The 18,872-nt window shown below is 24.6% G+C and overlaps 2 protein-coding genes across 4 annotated transcripts in view; both read right to left on the bottom strand.

Moving 5' to 3' along the window:
• The window catches only part of LOC145834170 (ribosomal protein S6 kinase-like 1), a 37,118-nt gene extending 21,306 nt beyond the window's left edge, over positions 1 to 15,812 (bottom strand). For all 3 annotated transcript variants that reach the window (XM_082941537.1, XM_082941539.1, XM_082941538.1), the window contains exons 1-4: positions 15,683 to 15,812; positions 8,742 to 9,867; positions 4,758 to 4,796; positions 4,225 to 4,342 (exon numbers count right to left, since the gene is read on the bottom strand). In XM_082941537.1, coding sequence (XP_082797663.1) covers positions 4,225 to 4,342; positions 4,758 to 4,796; positions 8,742 to 8,882 — 298 coding nt within the window. In that variant the 5' untranslated portion in view covers positions 8,883 to 9,867; positions 15,683 to 15,812. The remainder of the gene's footprint in view (positions 1 to 4,224; positions 4,343 to 4,757; positions 4,797 to 8,741; positions 9,868 to 15,682) is intronic.
• Positions 15,813 to 15,847: 35 nt separating this feature from the next.
• On the bottom strand, positions 15,848 to 17,676 carry LOC145834191 (ubiquitin-conjugating enzyme E2 variant 2-like). The gene is made up of 2 exons (XM_082941564.1): positions 17,600 to 17,676; positions 15,848 to 16,551 (listed from the first exon to the last, which is right to left on the bottom strand). The coding sequence occupies exon 2, from the start codon at positions 16,534 to 16,536 to the stop codon at positions 16,117 to 16,119; it is 420 nt and encodes a 139-aa protein (XP_082797690.1). The 5' UTR covers positions 16,537 to 16,551; positions 17,600 to 17,676; the 3' UTR covers positions 15,848 to 16,116.
• Positions 17,677 to 18,872: the final 1,196 nt, after the last annotated feature.

Raw genomic sequence — 18,872 nt, 5'->3', positions numbered from 1 at the left:
GAAAAATTACTATTTCACAACAAATATATGCTCTCCTTCATTTTTTATTAATCTTCTTCAAGTTTTTACAGAAAATTTATTATAATATTTAAATCGATTAAATGCAGGAATTGTATAAACTTTAGAAAAAAATTACTAAAACAACACTTTTTTTTGTTTTTTTTTTATCTTAAGTTTTTATATCTTAATATTTTAAAAATCACAACACTCAAAGTCTTTTCAACTGTAAAAAGAACGTTTCCTGAAAATTTAAAGTTTTTAGCTCAAAAAAGAAAAAAATAGATTTTAGTTATTTTTTTTTAATTCCGTAAAAATTAACGATGAACAAATTGCTGTCTAATACGTTCGTATAAGAACTTTTTACTAAAAAATATATATTCTAAAAACTAGTTAATAGTTTTATATTCTACTAAAACTGACTTATAGTTTAAACTTTTAGTTTTAATTTAAGTACAAATGTTGAATTTAGTTAAAAAAAATTGTTGGATCCCACTCCCTATGCCCTTAAAATGTCAAGCACTCCAATAAAGTTAAAATAACTTCATAAATTATTTTTAGTGTGTTTTAAAATTATGTAATTTTAATATAATATTATTAAATATTTTAAAAACTTCATGTTGTTCAAATCCTTGGTTTACTATTTTTCATAGTTTATAAGTTATTACGAATATTTCTTAATGTATCTCACCATTAAAAATTCTTTAATAGTTTCTTACAGTGAAAAATTTGTTTAGAAGACATTTTATTTGTCTTATTTTCCCAATTTTCATGATTTAGGTTTCCAAATTGTAAGAATATTTGTATTAGTTGACTTACAATTGATATATGTATTTATGTTGCTCCTGATTTTTTAATAATTGTATTTTGTAATAAATGAATTACCAAATCTACAAATCTAAATTAGAAGTGGACAACGTACGGCCTTCAAAATGAAAATAACTGGATTGCTAACGTTTAGAAAATTTCAATTAAATCAAGCTGGCGAAGGTAAAACTGCAGTCCGCGAGCATGTAATTCTGGCCTGCTAAACGATAAAAACTACACTACATTTCTAGTATCTGTAATGATGAGTAAAAATATAAGGTCTTTATTATACTTGAAGGGATATTTGAAACCTACACTAGATATTTATGGGGTCTGTATAAAAAATGAAAAAGCAAAACTAGATATTTTTAGTTTTCTCCTCTCAAAAGGAAATTAACTAAAATATTAAAAAGCTATAAAATGCAATTTGAAGATTAGTAAGACTATACAACATGTTCACTAAAGTGATTCACCTATTTATGACCTTAGGATCTCATTAATTTCATTTATTAATTGAGTGACATATTGTTACATGTACGTTGTACATGTTTATGAATCAACAATTTTTTTAAAAAATTAGCTTAACTAAATTATATTTAGTAAGAATTCTTTAAGCATGGTTGCCACTGATCAAGCTGAGAAAAATTTTCTGACTTTTCCTGACTTTTTACTGACTTTTTACCAACATTTTCCTGACTTTTCTAAATCAAACTCTTAGATTAAACTTATTCTAAAATACATAATCTAACACTTGAAACTATATAAAGCTTTCAATCTAATTTTAATACAGGTTAAAAACAACAGTTTTTTTTTGCTAAATTCTATCATCAAACTTCCAGTACATCACTTAATTCATCTGTGTATGATTGATGTTTGTAATAAACAGCTCTATCAGCAAATGCTTGTATTATTACCTTATAAACACAGCTTGTCTGAAAAAAGACACAATTTTTTAGCATTTCCTAGCATAAATTTATCTAGATAAACAAATGACATATATGGAACTTTTACAATTAGAACCTTGAATTAATAACTAACTTTCACAACTAACATCTTAAAGCAACAACAGATTTTACAGTTAAAACCTTAAAACTAAACTATATATCTGTTTTATAAAATATTTCCTCTTACCATTTAGTATAAAATTTGTAAGAAATAAATATACTCTTATTTACTTTAAGACTTAAGTTACTCTACAAAAAATACAAACAATAAGAAAACTTAATCTTGGCATATACCTCTCTTATAACTTAATTTATAAATTTAAACAACTTTGAAAAAATTATAAAGAGGTAAAGTTACATAAAATACAACCCTAACTGAAATAGTTATAAAGAACTCAATTATTTACTTAAACAAAAACCACTTTGATTCTAAAATTATGCTAGATAAACTTTTGTGTATATATCACAGTTTCACTATGGAAGATTCCTTGCTACAGATCATCAATACTAAAAAGCTTACAAAATCTGCTTGTTCAAGTAGGGTACTTGTTCAATATGTTAAAAGAAAATTTTTGCAGTTTTATAAAGGATATTTTACTAATTTATACCAGATGAAGGCATTCGAAATAAAATTAAATATTTTTGTAAATTTCTAGGAAAATTTTGGAATTTTTTTCTGACTTTAAAGGACTTTTAATTAATTTTTACAATGTTAAGGCTTTGAAAAACAAGGAATTTTGTAAACTTGAACTGACAAAATCTGACTTTTTTTTAAATTTTATCAAATTTCCTGACTTTTCCTGACTTTTTTTCAAAACCCCCCATTTTTTCCTGACTTTTCCTGACTTTTGAAATTTTTTTGAATTTTTCCTGACTTTTCCTGTTTTCCTGACTTTTCCTGACCGAGTGGCAACCCTGTTTAAGTAACACACAAATTATGGCCATTTTCACCTGTCATTTTCACAAACAATAATTATACTTACATATGAAATACTAAGTATATTTTGTATTCTTTCTATCTTAATAAGTTACCATCTTTAAAATATACTTAAAAGCTTGTATTCAACAAAAACTTAACCATTTTTAAAATCAGGCTTAAAGAAGAAACCAAATCTTTTTATTTATTTTATCTTCAGCTATCATTAGTGGAACATTTCTAGCTTAGAATGTATTGAATAGTTGAAGAATAAATTTTAAAGATTAATTTTTAAAAACCTCGAAACATAAATGAATAATTTATTTTTAATGTAAAATATGTCTTTCTTCTACTGTAAGTAACGCAATTTATATTCTTAATTTAATATAACTTAACTTTTGATCTTGCAAACTTAAGAGTTTGTAAGTTGGTTTTTAAACTTTAAAACTTGGGAAAATGTTATATAGTATTGCCAGTAGTTTTATGATTGAAATCTTAATGGTTACATTAATAATAACTTATACCTTATTTTAGTTCATATGAAATTAAGCTTATGTTCCTAAATTCAGTTGGAAAACATTTTAAAAGTAAAGTTAACTAATAAAATAAAAGGTCTTTAGTATACTTGAGGGGATATTTGAAACCTACACTAGATATTTATGGGGTCTGTATAAAAAATGAAAAAACAAAACGTTACGTAGTATTTTGTGAAATTAAATTGAATAATTGAGTAATTTTTGAAGAAATTAAATGCTCCGGCCTGCCAAGGACTAAATTTTGTCACATCTGGTCTATTGACTAAAAACGTTTCCCGACCCTAATCTAGACTGCATTTTAAAGTAAAGAAGATATCTTAATATTCATTATCACCTGTTTTTTAAAGGTTTTTTGTTCAGTTTCTCATACTTATTTGCTAACTATAGAGTTGCTACTGTTAGAAAAAAAGTCTGATTGACAAAAAACAGCTTTATAATTATCAAAATTATCAAAATTATAAATTATTTATTAGAATAAATCTAAATTTAAGTCAATCTTAGTTTAAGAGAAAATTTTGAGAGCCAAATACTGAAAAAAAAATTACCAACTATGAATATTCAAAAGCATCATTATAATATAAAAATTACTAAATATCTAAAAGAAAATTTTCATAAAAACAATCATAAGTTACATGAAAAATATCAAAACTAGCTTAAGTTTTTCAAATATTTTAAATTAATCTTATTGAGTCTGAGTGTATAGCAACATTGATACAAAACGTTTTTGTGTTCAAAATTGTTTACGCTAAATAGATTTGACGCACTTTTCAATAATAAATAGAAACTCAGCAGTATAGAGAAATAATTAGCTTTAAAATATAATAAAATATAATTGTCTGAAAAGAAACTACAAAAATTTTAAAAACTGAACTATCTAGTTTATAAAAAAAACTCAAAACTCTTTAAATTGATTTATTTGATTTAAATCTCCTAAATTTGCTTGCGTTTTGTTAGTTAAAACCAGAAAAATATTAAAGATGTTTTAAATACAAAATGATTTTTAATCTAAATAAAGCAAACTAACCGAATAACTGTGGTTTAACAAAATCAGGAAAATCACCAGGTAAATATAAGTCTTTGTGTATTTTAAACAGCAATTTGTGCAAATTTCTAAATTCATTGTAGCGCTTCAATATGTAACTCTGAATTATTATATAGAAAAGTAATAAAACTTTCTTTTAGTTTTAAAGATTTTTATCAACTATAAATCTGTCTACTTAAGAAAAATAGAATATTTAAAACCCTAAGCTTACAATAAAAAATACCATGTTAATTTTGTAGTATCATTTAAAATACGTCTACTTACTGATTTCTAATGATGTTTTTGCATGCAAGCAAGAGTTTATAGCAGTCATTTTTAAGTTTGATTAATTAAAATTTAAAATACAGCATTGTAAGAAGTGTATTTTTTTATTTTAAGGTACAAATTATAGTTGATTTTACAAAACATTTAAATTTGAATAATCAAAGTTTTACATAAATACATAAAAAACAGAATTCTAATAGAATTGTCTTACTTAAAATAAAACTAGAACATAAACTCTAATAAACACTAACTTGTTTCAAAAGATCTTGTTTATTTACATCCTGTAGAGTCTGAAATACAAAATAAATTGATAATAATAAGTATTCAATCAAACTTTCAGGTATGGGTCAGTTATAGTAACTAAATAATAAAATTAAATGACAAACAGTTATGCGTTTAATTTTTTTACGGGTAATAATTACTTTTATTTAAGTATAACATCCTTAAGATGAAACCTTTAGAATCATTATTTAAAAGTATATAACTTTTAGAAAAGTAATAAAAAATTTACGAAAAAAACTATTTTATAACTCAAATACTTTATACGACTATCACCGTTTTGCTGTCAACAAAATATAAACAGGATTAAAATCTGTAATTATTAAAGTACATTAGAAAAATGTATGAAAAAGTGTGTACAGTATATTGATAGGTATTATGTATATAAAATTTTACTATAAACAGAATAAGTAAATTGCATAAACAAAGTTTACTATAAAAATTGAATGTTAATTGTTAATAATTTAAAATTGAGTTTTTATTTTATTAGTTAACTTAATTTCAAAATGTTTTTCAACTGAGTTTAGGATCATAAGCTTAATTTCATATGAACTAAAATAAGGTATAAGTTATTATTAATGTAACCATTAAGATTTCAATCATAAAACTACTGGCAATATTATATAACATTTTCTCAAGTTTTAAAGTTTAAAAACCAACTTACAAGCTCTTAAGTTTGCAAGATCAAAAGTTAAGTTATATTAGATTAAGAATAGAAATTAAGTTATTTACAATACAAGAAAAACATATTTTACATTAAAAATAAATTATTCATTTATGTTTCAAGGTTTTTTTAAACTAATCTTTAAAATTTATTCTTCAACTATTCAATACATTCTAAGCTAGAAATGTTCCACTAATGATAGATGAAGATAAAATAAATAAAAAGATTTGGTTTCTTCTTTAAGCCTGAATTTTAAAATGGTTAAGTTTTTGTTGAATACAAGCTTTTAAGTATATTTTAAAGATGGTAACTTATTAAGATAAAAAGAATACAAAAAATACTTAGTATTTCATATGTAAGTATAATTATTGTTTGTGAAAATGACAGGTGAAAAAGGCCATAATTTGTGTGTTACTTAAAGAATTCTTACTAAATATAATTTAGTTAAGCTAATTTTGTTAAAAATTACTGATTCACAAACATGTACAACGTACATGTAACAATATGTCACTCAATTAATCAATGATTTTAATGAAATCCTCTATTACAAGAAAATTGTGAAAATCAACATAAACATTTATGGAGACATTAAAGGCATAGGGGAATTCCAGTATTTTCTTTACAAAAATTAACATTGGCTCTTATGTGAAAGCTTAAAGTATAAACTACAAGTCAGTTTTTTATAGAATATAAAAATTCTAATTAATCTTTAAGGGGTGCACGACTGTTCAAATTTGGACAATTCAAATTCTTGATAAAAAATTTAAACAGCAAAAAATAAAAAGTTTATGTATATTTGTCTAAAATAAAAATTATTATGTAAATCATAATAATATCTACAGGCCATTTTTTTCCTTTTGAAAAAAAATAATTATTTTTTGAATTATGGTGTTATTTAAGTAAAAAATTTAGTGATTTTTTGTATTTTTGAAATATCTTTTAGATTTTTCAAAGAAGATAAAAGTGGTTTGTAGATATTAATAAGATCTACATACGCATTTTTCAAATTTATATTACTTTTTGAGATATAGTCTTTTAAATATTTTTTAAGAATTTGAATTGTCGGAATTTGAATTGTCATATAACCATCTTTAAGGTTAGAAGTTTTTGTAGAAATATTCCAATACAAACGTATGGACCGCAAACTTTTCAAGGTCAATTTTCTCAGAAGTTTAAAAATACACTAAAAATCTATCTTCTTCTTAATTTTTTGTGCTAGATATTAAGGAGAAGATATACTTTTAGTGAAATAGTTTTTTATTTGCTTTTTAGTTTGCGCCTTCCATTTGAGTCTATTGAGGTCACTGACTTTGATCGCTTATATCTTGAAAGTAACTTTTAATTTTGTTAAGCGGTTAAAAATATCTGATAGCTCAGATTAAATTCTACAACATAAGGCAAACTTGTAGAAATCAATGAAAAATACTTAACTTGTTGAAATTACCTCGAATTTCCAGGAAAGTTCCTTGCACAATTTAAATAACCTGTAGTAACAACCTTTTTTTTTGTAATTAAAAGCTTTAACAAAAAATAAAAAAATCTTTATTTTTGTTTATCAAATAATTAAAATATTTTAAATCAACAATTTAAAGAACTTCTAACGAAAGATTGTTTTAAATATTGCAAGGGACATTTCAAGACATTTGAGGTATTAATTTTAGGTATTGAGTTTTTTTTTTTACGTTTTTAGTTTTCTCCTCCCAAAAAGAAATTAATTAAAATATTGAAAAGCTATAAAATGCAATTTGAAGATTAGTAAGACTATACAACATGTTCACTAAAGTGATTCACCTATTTATGACCTTAGGACCTCATTAATCTCATTGATTAATTGAGTGACATATTGTTACATGTACGTTGTACATGTTTATGAATCAATAAATTTTTAACAAAATTAGCTTAACTAAATTATATTTAGTAAGGATTCTTTAAGTAACACACAAATTATGGCCATTTTCACCTGTCATTTTCACAAACAATAATTATACTTACATATGAAATACTAAGTATATTTTGTATTCTTTCTATCTTAATAAGTTACCATCTTTAAAATATACTTAAAAGCTTGTATTCAACAAAAACTTAACCATTTTTTAAATCAGGCTTAAAGAAGAAACCAAATCTTTTTATTTATTTTATCTTCAGCTATCATTAGTGGAACATTTCTAGCTTAGAATGTATTGAATAGTTGAAGAATAAATTTTAAAGATTAATTTTTAAAAACCTCGAAACATAAATGAATAATTTATTTTTAATGTAAAATATGTCTTTCTTCTACTGTAAGTAACGCAATTTATATTCTTAATTTAATATAACTTAACTTTTGATCTTGCAAACTTAAGAGTTTGTAAGTTGGTTTTTAAACTTTAAAACTTGGGAAAATGTTATATAGTATTGCCAGTAGTTTTATGATTGAAATCTTAATGGTTACATTAATAATAACTTATACCTTATTTTAGTTCATATGAAATTAAGCTTATGTTCCTAAATTCAGTTGGAAAACATTTTAAAAGTAAAGTTAACTAATAAAATAAAAGGTCTTTAGTATACTTGAGGGGATATTTGAAACCTACACTAGATATTTATGGGGTCTGTATAAAAAATGAAAAAACAAAACGTTACGTAGTATTTTGTGAAATTAAATTGAATAATTGAGTAATTTTTGAAGAAATTAAATGCTCCGGCCTGCCAAGGACTAAATTTTGTCACATCTGGTCTATTGACTAAAAACGTTTCCCGACCCTAATCTAGACTGCATTTTAAAGTAAAGAAGATATCTTAATATTCATTATCACCTGTTTTTTAAAGGTTTTTTGTTCAGTTTCTCATACTTATTTGCTAACTATAGAGTTGCTACTGTTAGAAAAAAAAAGTCTGATTGACAAAAAACAGCTTTATAATTATCAAAATTATTATAATTAAATTTATTACAATAAATCTAAGTTTAAGTCAATCTTAGTTTAAGAGGAAATTCTGAGAGCCTAAGTAAATTAACAACTACAACGTTTTAAAAACAAACATATAGGTATAATATTTCAAAAATATTTTTTATAAATCTATTATTGTAAGTATAACTGCGTTCTTTTTTCTTTGCAGTAGTATTTTTAAGTGTTATCAAAAAAGTGTCACAGTATTTTAAAAGAATAAAATTCTAAAAAATAACAACACAAGTTTCTTCCATAATAAACTAAAATGGATAATTAAATTTTCAACACACTATATGTATAAAAGTATTTGTAAAAAGAAGATACAACTAATTTTATAATAAATCTCAAAAAATAAAAAAACTTACCGTAATGAGAAGTTTGTACTGAGTAAAACCAGCAGGATTATGATGGGTTCCAGCTACCTTGAAAGTAGTATTGCATTCCTTTTTAGACATTAAAATTACAAACGTGCCTTTTTTACATAATTTTAAAATAAATAAAGTCATTTATTTTAACATTTACATTTTACATATTAAAATCTCTTCATTTCTAGTACAACAGGGTTGCCAAATGTTTTTGGCGAATTTTTTTTTTCTGGTTTTTAAAATTACACGTTATAGGGTCTAATTTTAGATTTAAATTAAGATTAAGGTAAAAAACTGTGTAAATTAGTATAACAACATTCAATAGATATCGTAAAGCTTCTTAAAGTGTGTTTTGGAATAAAAAAAATGTTGATGATGACAAAAAAATTTATCCATACGATAGATTTTTTGTGTCAAATTGTAACTTTATCATTTAACATGTAAAAGTTTTTTTAAATTCAAGGTTTAAAGCAATTATTGTTCAAAATTACAGGTTTTTTAGTGATTTTTGATCAAAACTACAGGATTTCAAAAGTTCTCAAATTCTAGGTTTTTCCTGAATTCAAGGTTTTTTGGCAACCTTGAATAGAAGTATAGGAACGTGTTATTGATAAAAATCAGTAAAAAAACTAAGTGTAAAAAAAGTATAGAGATCTATTCAATTTTATAATAAAAAATATTTATTCTTTAAAATGTTATAAATTGGTTTGCATTGTATTTTAATTTTTGAAATATTAAAAACCCAATACTTTTCTTTACAAAAGTAATAATTTGATCTCCATCAATCATCTAATGCTCATAGATTAAGACTTTTTATTACATAGCAGGGAAAAAAGGCAAGTACTAAACTAGTAAATTTAATTTTTTGCAGTGCATTTGTTAATTTCTAAAATAATGACAATAATATTTTTATAGGTTTAGAGCAGCTTGCAGTTCTATTTATATCTGAAATGGTTGGTTGCAAGTTTTAAATGTCCATCTCCAACTGCCTTATGTATGCTTAACATATCCTTACATCACAATTGAGGGATCAAACATTGCGCATATCAGTGATGAGTTCTATATACAAAGTGAATCTGAATTTCATTCAAAGTATCTCTGCTAATCCAAAACGCTACTCTGTAACCTAAATAAAATATAATATTTTACTAGCTTAGTCTTGAATTTCTTGTATAAGCAAAATATTCTATTTACAGTTCTGATTTTGTGTTTTGAGTATAAGTATAATATAATCGAATATAAATTTCTTAAATATCTCAAATTATAAATATTCAATTTAAACTAATAAAAAGAAATCTATAACAACTTTACTCGAGTTTTTCAAACTTGATATTAATCTAATTTATCGAAACAAGATAGTTATGTCTTAAGATAATTTATTCTAAATTTTTTAATCAACTAACTTTAAAAACTTGAGAAAAAATAAACTATGACTATCATGAGATTTGTCAGTGCAAAATTGACACTCTCTGTAAAAATTTGACACCTACAAGATTATCACATTATAAGGTATAAGGTTGTCATGTTAAAAAATGGTATTCTTGGAATTAGTCCATATTTTTTATGTATCTAGTCAAGTTACTAGTTGATTTCTACCATTAATTTAAATTAAAGTTATTTTTGAGACATTGAGGGTAAGAGTAATCAGTTAAAAAGGCTCTACATCAGGGGCCAGCAAACTGTGACCTGGAGACTAAATCTGGCCATTTAAGCCAAAATCTGCAACCAGTGAGGTAGCTTAAATTTTATTTTTAATAAACATTAAAAAGAATTTTTTTCTGTGGTAAAAAAGCTTAAATTTAGGCTTAAATTTAGTAATTAATCCTTACTAAAGCTCTGTTATAACTTATTGCATCATATTTTCAGGTGCAAAACTGTTAAATACTGACCATAAAATTATTCAATAAATATTTTAAAGGCCATATCTCAAAAAGTTGTAGACATAAATTATTAAAAACACAGTTCTTAACTTATCAATTTCCTACAAACCGTTTTTTTTTTTTGTTGCAAAATTGTAAGTATTTTATGAGATATGGCTGAAATAAGTTTTAAAATATAGTAGTTTTTAGTAATCTCAATTCTTTTCATTTAATTACTTTTTACAATCTTGTTTTTACTATCATAATGTTATTAATTGGGTCCACAACATTTTTTTTATTTTATTCAAATATATATTTTACTCATTAAGGTATTGTAACATAAATTATGAACTTGCGTTCTTGGAACTTGAATTATCATTTAACCCATATTTTTGGTTTGAGATGGTTTATTTATATATTTGAGTACAAATATTTAAAAACACCTGCAGCCCACAAAAGACATTTTCTACACAGTGTGGCCTGGAGAAACTTTTTTAGCAAAATTGAACAACAACTTTTAAAAGGCTGCCACTTTCTGTTGTACATTAAAGGCACAAATAAAGAATACTATTTTATTTAGAACTATCTTTAGAGTTTTCAAGCTATTTCAATAATAATTTAATAAACTAAAAATATCAGATAGACTTTTTTGTTATATAACTTTTTTTGTCACATTTTCTTTTTCTTAATTTATTTTACAAATTCATTCAAGAAATAGTTTCGAATCAAGCAAAAACATTTCCTAAAAATTTGAGGTTGCTAATTAAAAAATTTTGCAAAGCACTATATTTTTGGTTAACTTTTAAAAACTTTAAGCACTAAAAAAGCGTGCTCTATACATGTGTGTACTTTTTATAAGTCTGACTATTTCCAAAGTTCCTCAGATCAAACTGAATAAATTTCCTGACTTTTCAAAATCAAACTTTTAACCGAAACCTCTTAAAAAATACATAAACAAAGACTTGAAAGATTTAAATTTATTTCAAAAACTCAATTTAAGGCTCTGAAAAAAACTAATTGCAAAAGCAAAACTTTTTAGCAAAATGCAAGATTTAGTGTAAATAATTTTTTTGTTATAGCATGTTTATATCAAATTTTATAACTTTTCCTGACTTTTGTACTTTTTTTTTGTTTTACCTGACTTTCCTGACTTTGTGGCAACCCTTTATATCTCAAGGTTAATTAGTAAACTATGCTGATACTCAGACTAAATTAAGAAAAGCTTAAAATGACTAAGGATTGTTTGAAACTTTTTGCAAAAATCTTGTTAGTTTTTATGACTTTTGCGGGTGAAATTGGGGCCTTTTTTGCTCGAATTTTTTTCTAACTTTTCCTCCCATATTTTTTTCAAATGTTTATCTTCTTATAAATTAAGGTTTTTATTATTGTTATGATATTTTTAGTATTCATAGTTAATAAACAGTTAACTTTTTTTCATTTTGACTGTTACCAGGGTTAACGTGTGATGATGTCATATTGGATGCAGAGAAATTTATGCTAAATATAACGTTATTGTTTATTATTTCAAAATATGCAGTTAATTGTCTTAAAGCTACTTAAAAATTCTAAACAGACATATAAGTATGAGAGAGAATTATGTGTAGGTAGCTTATCTGCTCTTCTTCTAAAATGATTTCATCATGTGTCACCATTCACTATTACCACATTTATATAATAAACTCAAGCAAGTTTGATATAATTCAGCTAATTTTTGGTTACTCTGGCTATCTTTTAGTTTCACAAGGTATTAACCCTTAAATTTACAGTGCATAAATTTTAATAATTCTGTACCTCAATGACTTGGAGTTTAGACAATACGAAGGTGAGAAACAAATAGTCATTAGATATTAATTAATGTATGCTTAATTTAATAAAACTTTGTAAACAGAAAAGTATCCCATACACTAGGGATGGGCAGCACACAGCTAAAGAAATATCTGGTGTTTGATATATTTTTAGCCTAAAAACATCTTGTGCAAATCAAATAAAATAAAGTTTTTGAACGTAAAAAGAAAAAACTTTGCTCTTGATGTGTTTTTAAATGGACAGTACAATAAAAATTGTAAAGATTTCCAAAAATTACAAGGCTCATTAAAACTTTTAAACACGTTTGAAATATTCAAGTTACTTTTAAGTAAATCTTGCAGGCCAACTAAAAAAAAATTTTGTCTACCACAATTTTATGCCTTCATTTTTCATATTTGGGCAGAAAACCATATATTGAAGAGAAAAATACAATAAAAAACTTTACATGATTAATATAACCTTAGGAAATCATATTTAGCAAAAACATTTGAATTCAAGAAGATTTTACTCATCTCTATAAAACAGAAACAGGTCAAATACGTACAAAGATATTTTAGCACTAAGGGTTAAATATGCACAAAAGGACACTTTTTCACAAAAGGATATTTTTGCACAAAGACACTTTTGCAAAAAAACACTTATGCACGAGGGGTCACTTTTGCACGAAGAGTCACTTTTGCATTAAGGGTAATTTTTGAATGAGAAAAAAAACAATATATATATAAAATAAAAGGAAAACAAGAAAAAAATAAAATAAAAAGTTACTGACAGAAGGTAAGGGTTAGAGGTAACAGTAAAACTAAAAAATAATAATAAATTGGTAATAATTAGTAAAATAAATATTAAAATATAAAACATTCAAATCCGGTACACAAATATCTTCGAGCGAAAATGTCCCTTTGTGCTAAAGTGTATCTTTGTGTATATTTATCACCTACTCCTTTAAAACATGTTATAAAATATAACATAAAATTTTACTTCTATGTTTGTATCGGACTTTTAAAAAAGCTACCATATATCTTAAATTAATTCAAACTTTTATATCATTTGTAAATTAACTGTAGTTTATACTTATAACCTTTCATTTTATATACAATACCCTTATATGCTTTTACCCCCATACCCTTAAATATTTAACTTTTTCTACAAACTTATTTGAATATACACTAAGGTTATACAAGTATTGACTGAATATAAATAAATATTAAAAATTATTACCTGGTAATCTTGTTTGATATAACTTTTAGTATTGAACTTAGTAACTTTTGTTTGGTAAAAAACCAGTCTTGTAAAGTCATAAGGGAACAAAACATTCTTTTACAATTAAGTATTTTGTAGAAATTTAGAAGCATGGGCAGGCTTCGAATGCTTTTACAAAAATCAACATTGGCGCCTAAATCAAAACTGTAAGTACTTACTAGAAGTCAACTTTTCAAGAAAATAAAATTTTAACTTATATTGACTTAAAGCTATTTCTGTTAAAAGTTTCCAATACAAAAATTTTACTATCCATTTTTTTTATTTTGATTTAAAGACATAAAGTTTTTTAAATGTTTTCCTTGCTATTTTTAGAAGGTTGTGTGTACAACAAAAAAGTTGAAAACTAATAATCTATAAACAAAAAAAACTCTACGGACATGGACTATTCAGAAAGCAAATGAATTAAATTACTTATAAGTATCCATATTTGTAAACAAAACAGGATACCTTTTTTAGCTAATACTTTACAACGTGTAGTTTTTTGTCACAAACCTTTTATTTTTATTTTTTGAAAAGTTTTTTGTTTAACTCCTTTAAATTCACTGTTTTCAGCAACTAATGCATTCTACTAACTTGTTTCGACTTGTTTACATAAATAAACCCAACAAAAGTAAAACATTTATAAATTATAAATTTTAGTTTTGCTTTGTAATTTTAGTTAACTTGCAAAAATACCTTGTTTTAAAGTTATTAGTATGTTTGACGAATATAAAGTTAAATACAAAAGTGCTTGTAAACTTTTGAGAAAACATTTTTGTTAATGTTGGATAATCTTCCAAACTCTAAAATTAGGTGAAAGTTTAAAAATTAACACAATTTGACTGTGTCCTAGACATATTTTGTAACAACATTTTATATTTAATAATTTTAAATGACCAATAAAACAAAAAAATAATTATTTTAAATAAGATATATTAAATACAAATATTGGAAATTTTAATCAGAAAGTTTTCTATAGAATTATTAACATTAAACTCAAAGAGTTTAGTAGGAGAGATGTTTAGTAAATTATTTTACAAAACCAAAAGTGAACTGTTTAAAATGGGAACGGGTCAAAAAAAATTGCACGAGAACCAAATTGCACGAAGATACTTTTGCACAGGGGCACAAAATTGCACAAAGGGACAAAATTGCACCAAGACAATTTTGCACCAAGGGTAAATTTTGAACGAGTTACAATTTTGCACGGTGTGTCATTTTTGCACAAGAATAAAAAAAATAGATAAAAAGCTAACAAATAAGTTGTTGAAAAAACAAAAAGAAAATAAAGTTACCGACCAAGAGTAAGGGTTGGGGGTAACAGTGATAGTGAAAAAAATATATAATAATAAAACTAATAAAAAAATTATTAAATAAAGTGACCCTTTGTGCAAAATTTTCTTTGTGAAATTTTATCTTTGTGCAATTTTTTCCTCTCGTGCAAAATAGTCTGTGAAAAAGTGTCTTTGTGCAAAAGTATCTTTGGGCAATTTTGTGCTCTTGCAATTTTGTTTTCTCTAGTGCAATTTTGTACACTCGTGCAAATTTGACAGCTACCTGCTTAAAATATACTATCTATAAATAGTAGAAAAAGTTTTTGCTGTAAAAATTGGCTCTTAACTTTATAATTAGCAATTACTACAGCTTAACAAATTTTACATTAGTTGTTTAAAATAACTTTTTTTTTCTTGATTAGTACAACTATTTAATATAACTGAAGCTTGCTGAAGACTTTTATTTATAAAGTGCAGCCCAACAAGTAACTTTTTCAGGATAATCAGCCTGTTATTTATAAAAGGTAGCCAACTTTTGTTATAAAAAGATTTTATTATTTCAAATAAAAAAATATAATTTTTTTTTTATTAAAATTTACAGAATTTCGTAAAAGCTTAACTTAATTTGGTAAAGTTTTTCTTTTTAAGAACTATAAGTATTTTTCATTAAATAAAGAGTAGATAAAAATTCAGATGAAAAACTACTTCACGCTTATCTTTTAGTATCTTAGTAAAAATAATATAATAAAACAAAACTACTTACATCTAATAGAAGACTTTAGATCACTATTTAGTACCAAAATTTATTAGTTGTGATTGTAACATCTATGTTTCAGAAGACAACACTACTTTACAAAAATTGGAAAAGTTTAGTTTTATTCATAAAAAACTTTCTTCAAACACGATAAAATTCTCACATCATAATTCACTAAGATAAAATTAAATTTTAGTATACAACACTATTTTGCAAAGTTTTCATAATCAAAAAGTTAAGTTACTTAAACAAAAACTTAAGGTATAAACTTTGTCTAATGTTTTGTTAACACTACATTGAATGTAACTTCAAAAATGCAACTAAAAAACTATGAAATATGTAAAAGTTCAAAAATAATATTTTATAAAAAGTTCCAGTTTGATGATAAAATTTACTTTCTGGGACCCAAAATTACATTTTTTTAGGTGTAGGCAATTTCTAAACTAATTAAAAAATTGGTTTTCAGCAGGTTGGTGAAGGGACTTGTTGTCCTTGTGACCCATGATTCTTCTGATTTCTTGAAGCAGTCCCTTCATGTTATGACTTCTTTTCCAGTGCATCAAATAAGGACAGTTTACTTGTCCTGTACTGTTGTTGCACATGTTTAAATTAACTTTTGTGATAAAACGTACACTGGGCCTTATATCCGGATAATTTGGCCCACATTCTATTCTCAAATTGTAGATGCGATTTTCAAATGGTGACTTAGGTGGTCCAATAATTGTTGCATTCCAGTTAGACAGTGATCTATCATCATCTAATAATCCCCAACTGATAGTGACATCACCACCCCCTCTAATGCCTTCTTCCAGCTCTTCCAAAAGAATAAAATTTCTTGGAACAATAACTTCACTTTTACTCATTTTTAGATTTTATACCTGAAATTTTAATGAATGTATTTAATGTAAAAACTTATTCTTTATCTATTTTACAAATAAAAATAAAATTAAATTGTGACCTATATATTCAAGAAACCATAAAGAAGATTTAAGAAACATCTAAAAAAATATAATTTTTTGATACATCTTATTATGTTTATTTTTCATGACTCTACTTACACAGCTTATTATAAAATTTGTGTTACTTATTCTGATAATATAAATTGAAATAAAATTTCAAGTACAATTTGCACAGTACTTGTTTTATTCAACTGACAGATTTGTTAAAAATTTTATTCAATCCCACAGAGTTCTGAAAAAAATTAGAATTGTGAAAACCATAGAAGACAAACAAAACCTTTATGTGTATTCACTAAATATAAATCATTATTATAACAAATAACTAATAGTTACTGTAATATACTTATTATTAACAGTATTATTAGTTTGCCAAGTAAACTTTAGAAATAATAAAAAGTGTTTTTACTCTCAGTTGGTTGAATATTGAATTGATCTAAGTGGCTTAAAATAGATCAACAAAAATGGAAACAAGAAAATAAACTAATCTTAACTTGATAACAACAATCTTATTGTTTAAATACTTTTTTATTTTGTTAATAAAATTTTATTTTTATTTTAGTTGCAGGGTTGCCACTCTTTGAGCCAAAAAATCTTCCCTGAGTGACCAAAAATTTCCCTGAGTAACCTTAAATTTCCTTGAGTTTCCCTGAGTATTTTTCAAATCTTAAAAAAAAAAATTTCTCTTCTAAAACTAATTATTAATACCTCATTCTCATTTTTCTTCTTTAATAATAAAAGGAAGGTTGTATGTGCATGCTTCTGCATTAAATTTATGAAAAAAAACGTTTTCAAAAACTCAATCTTAAAAGGTTTAAACCAATTAAAAATTAAAAACTAAACTTTTGCACAACTTAGTGTAAACTTGTTAGTTAACTTTCTACATAAAAGAATAAAGTTTAATTTGTTTGACATTTTAATTGACAAAATTTAATTATACTATAATAATAATTTCACATGAAGAACTCACTTAAATGCATACATAATAAATTCATTATGACTTGTATGTCTTTCCTAGCAACTGTTCTGAATGCAGTAAATAAAACTTAAAAGCTTAACATTATTGTAAAAAAACCTGCAAAAAGAAAGTTTAAAGAAATAGCTAAAGAAATATCTCATATCAAAGTACAACTTAATACCTAACAACTGATACAAAATAATCTAAAATTAAATTTTTTTTATGTCTTTAGATGTTCATACACAATCTATTTTAAATAACTGAAAACATAATTTTGATTTTAAAACAATTTCACATTACCAAATAAAAAAATCTTAATACTGTTTATTTAAGTATGCAATTTCTAAATCAATAGTTTTAATTTTATTTTCAAGTTTATTTGCGTTGTCCTTAGCAGCTATTCCTCTTGCTAATAATTCTTTCATTGCTTCTAAATCAGACTGTTTGTTGGCATCTGCAGTATATTTGTCATAGTCTTCATTCAAACATTTGAGTTGCTTTGTAAGTTTACTTTTTTGTTCTCCTAACTTGCTCAAAGCATCACCTTTATTTGGAACATTTTTAGCAAAGCGCTGTTGCTCAAGATATGCCAAATATTGGGCCCTAGAAGATTTTACAAATTTTAACAATTCAGAACTTAGTTCAACTGTGCTTGGTTTGCATATAGATGATCTTTGATCATTCTTCGAGACCTTATTGTCATCTCTCCCATATTAGTTGATATTACTTCCTTATTTAAGCTAAAGCCCCGTTCAACACTTGCCTGGCCATTGTAAAGCACAAAAACAGCCTTAAGGACTCTTGTTAAATCTTTATACTTGCTTACTTAAAATTAATTACCATTACTGCTACTACTTTTGAAATTATTATTTATAAACAAAAATTTAACCTCTATTTTTTTTAACAAAAGTAATACAACACTAATCTGTATTCATTTTAATTTTTTTTTACTGAAAACAAGTAGTTGTAAACAAATAACAAATAACTGTATTATTTAAAAAATAAGAACTAATAGTACAACATAGTGTTTTTTAAACTACATAAGTAACTAAAAATAAAAAGTTTATTAGAACTTTTCAATGAAAAGTTAACAAAAACTTTCGTTTCTCTAAACTGTTTGATTTTACTTAAGTAAATATAAATTTAAAACTTAAAAAAACTACAATGTTAATACTAAGAATATTGAAAAACTAGCCGCAAGGCTAAAAAAATTCTAAATAACCACTTAAATAATAAAAATTACTACTTTTGAACAAAATATTGAAACTGGATTAACTAAACCTCA

The sequence above is a fragment of the Thalia democratica genome, chromosome 4 (genome assembly GCF_965202585.1).
Source record: "Thalia democratica chromosome 4, ktThaDemo2.hap1.1, whole genome shotgun sequence".
NCBI lineage: Eukaryota > Metazoa > Chordata > Thaliacea > Salpida > Salpidae > Thalia > Thalia democratica.
The sequence above is the reverse complement of the archived record's forward strand: the minus strand, read 5'-3'. Positions and strand labels throughout refer to the sequence as shown.

Coding starts and splice junctions, on each gene's coding strand:
- LOC145834191 (XM_082941564.1), bottom strand. CDS start 16,536: ATGAGTAAAAGTGAAGTTATTGTTCCAAGAAATTTTATTCTTTTGGAA.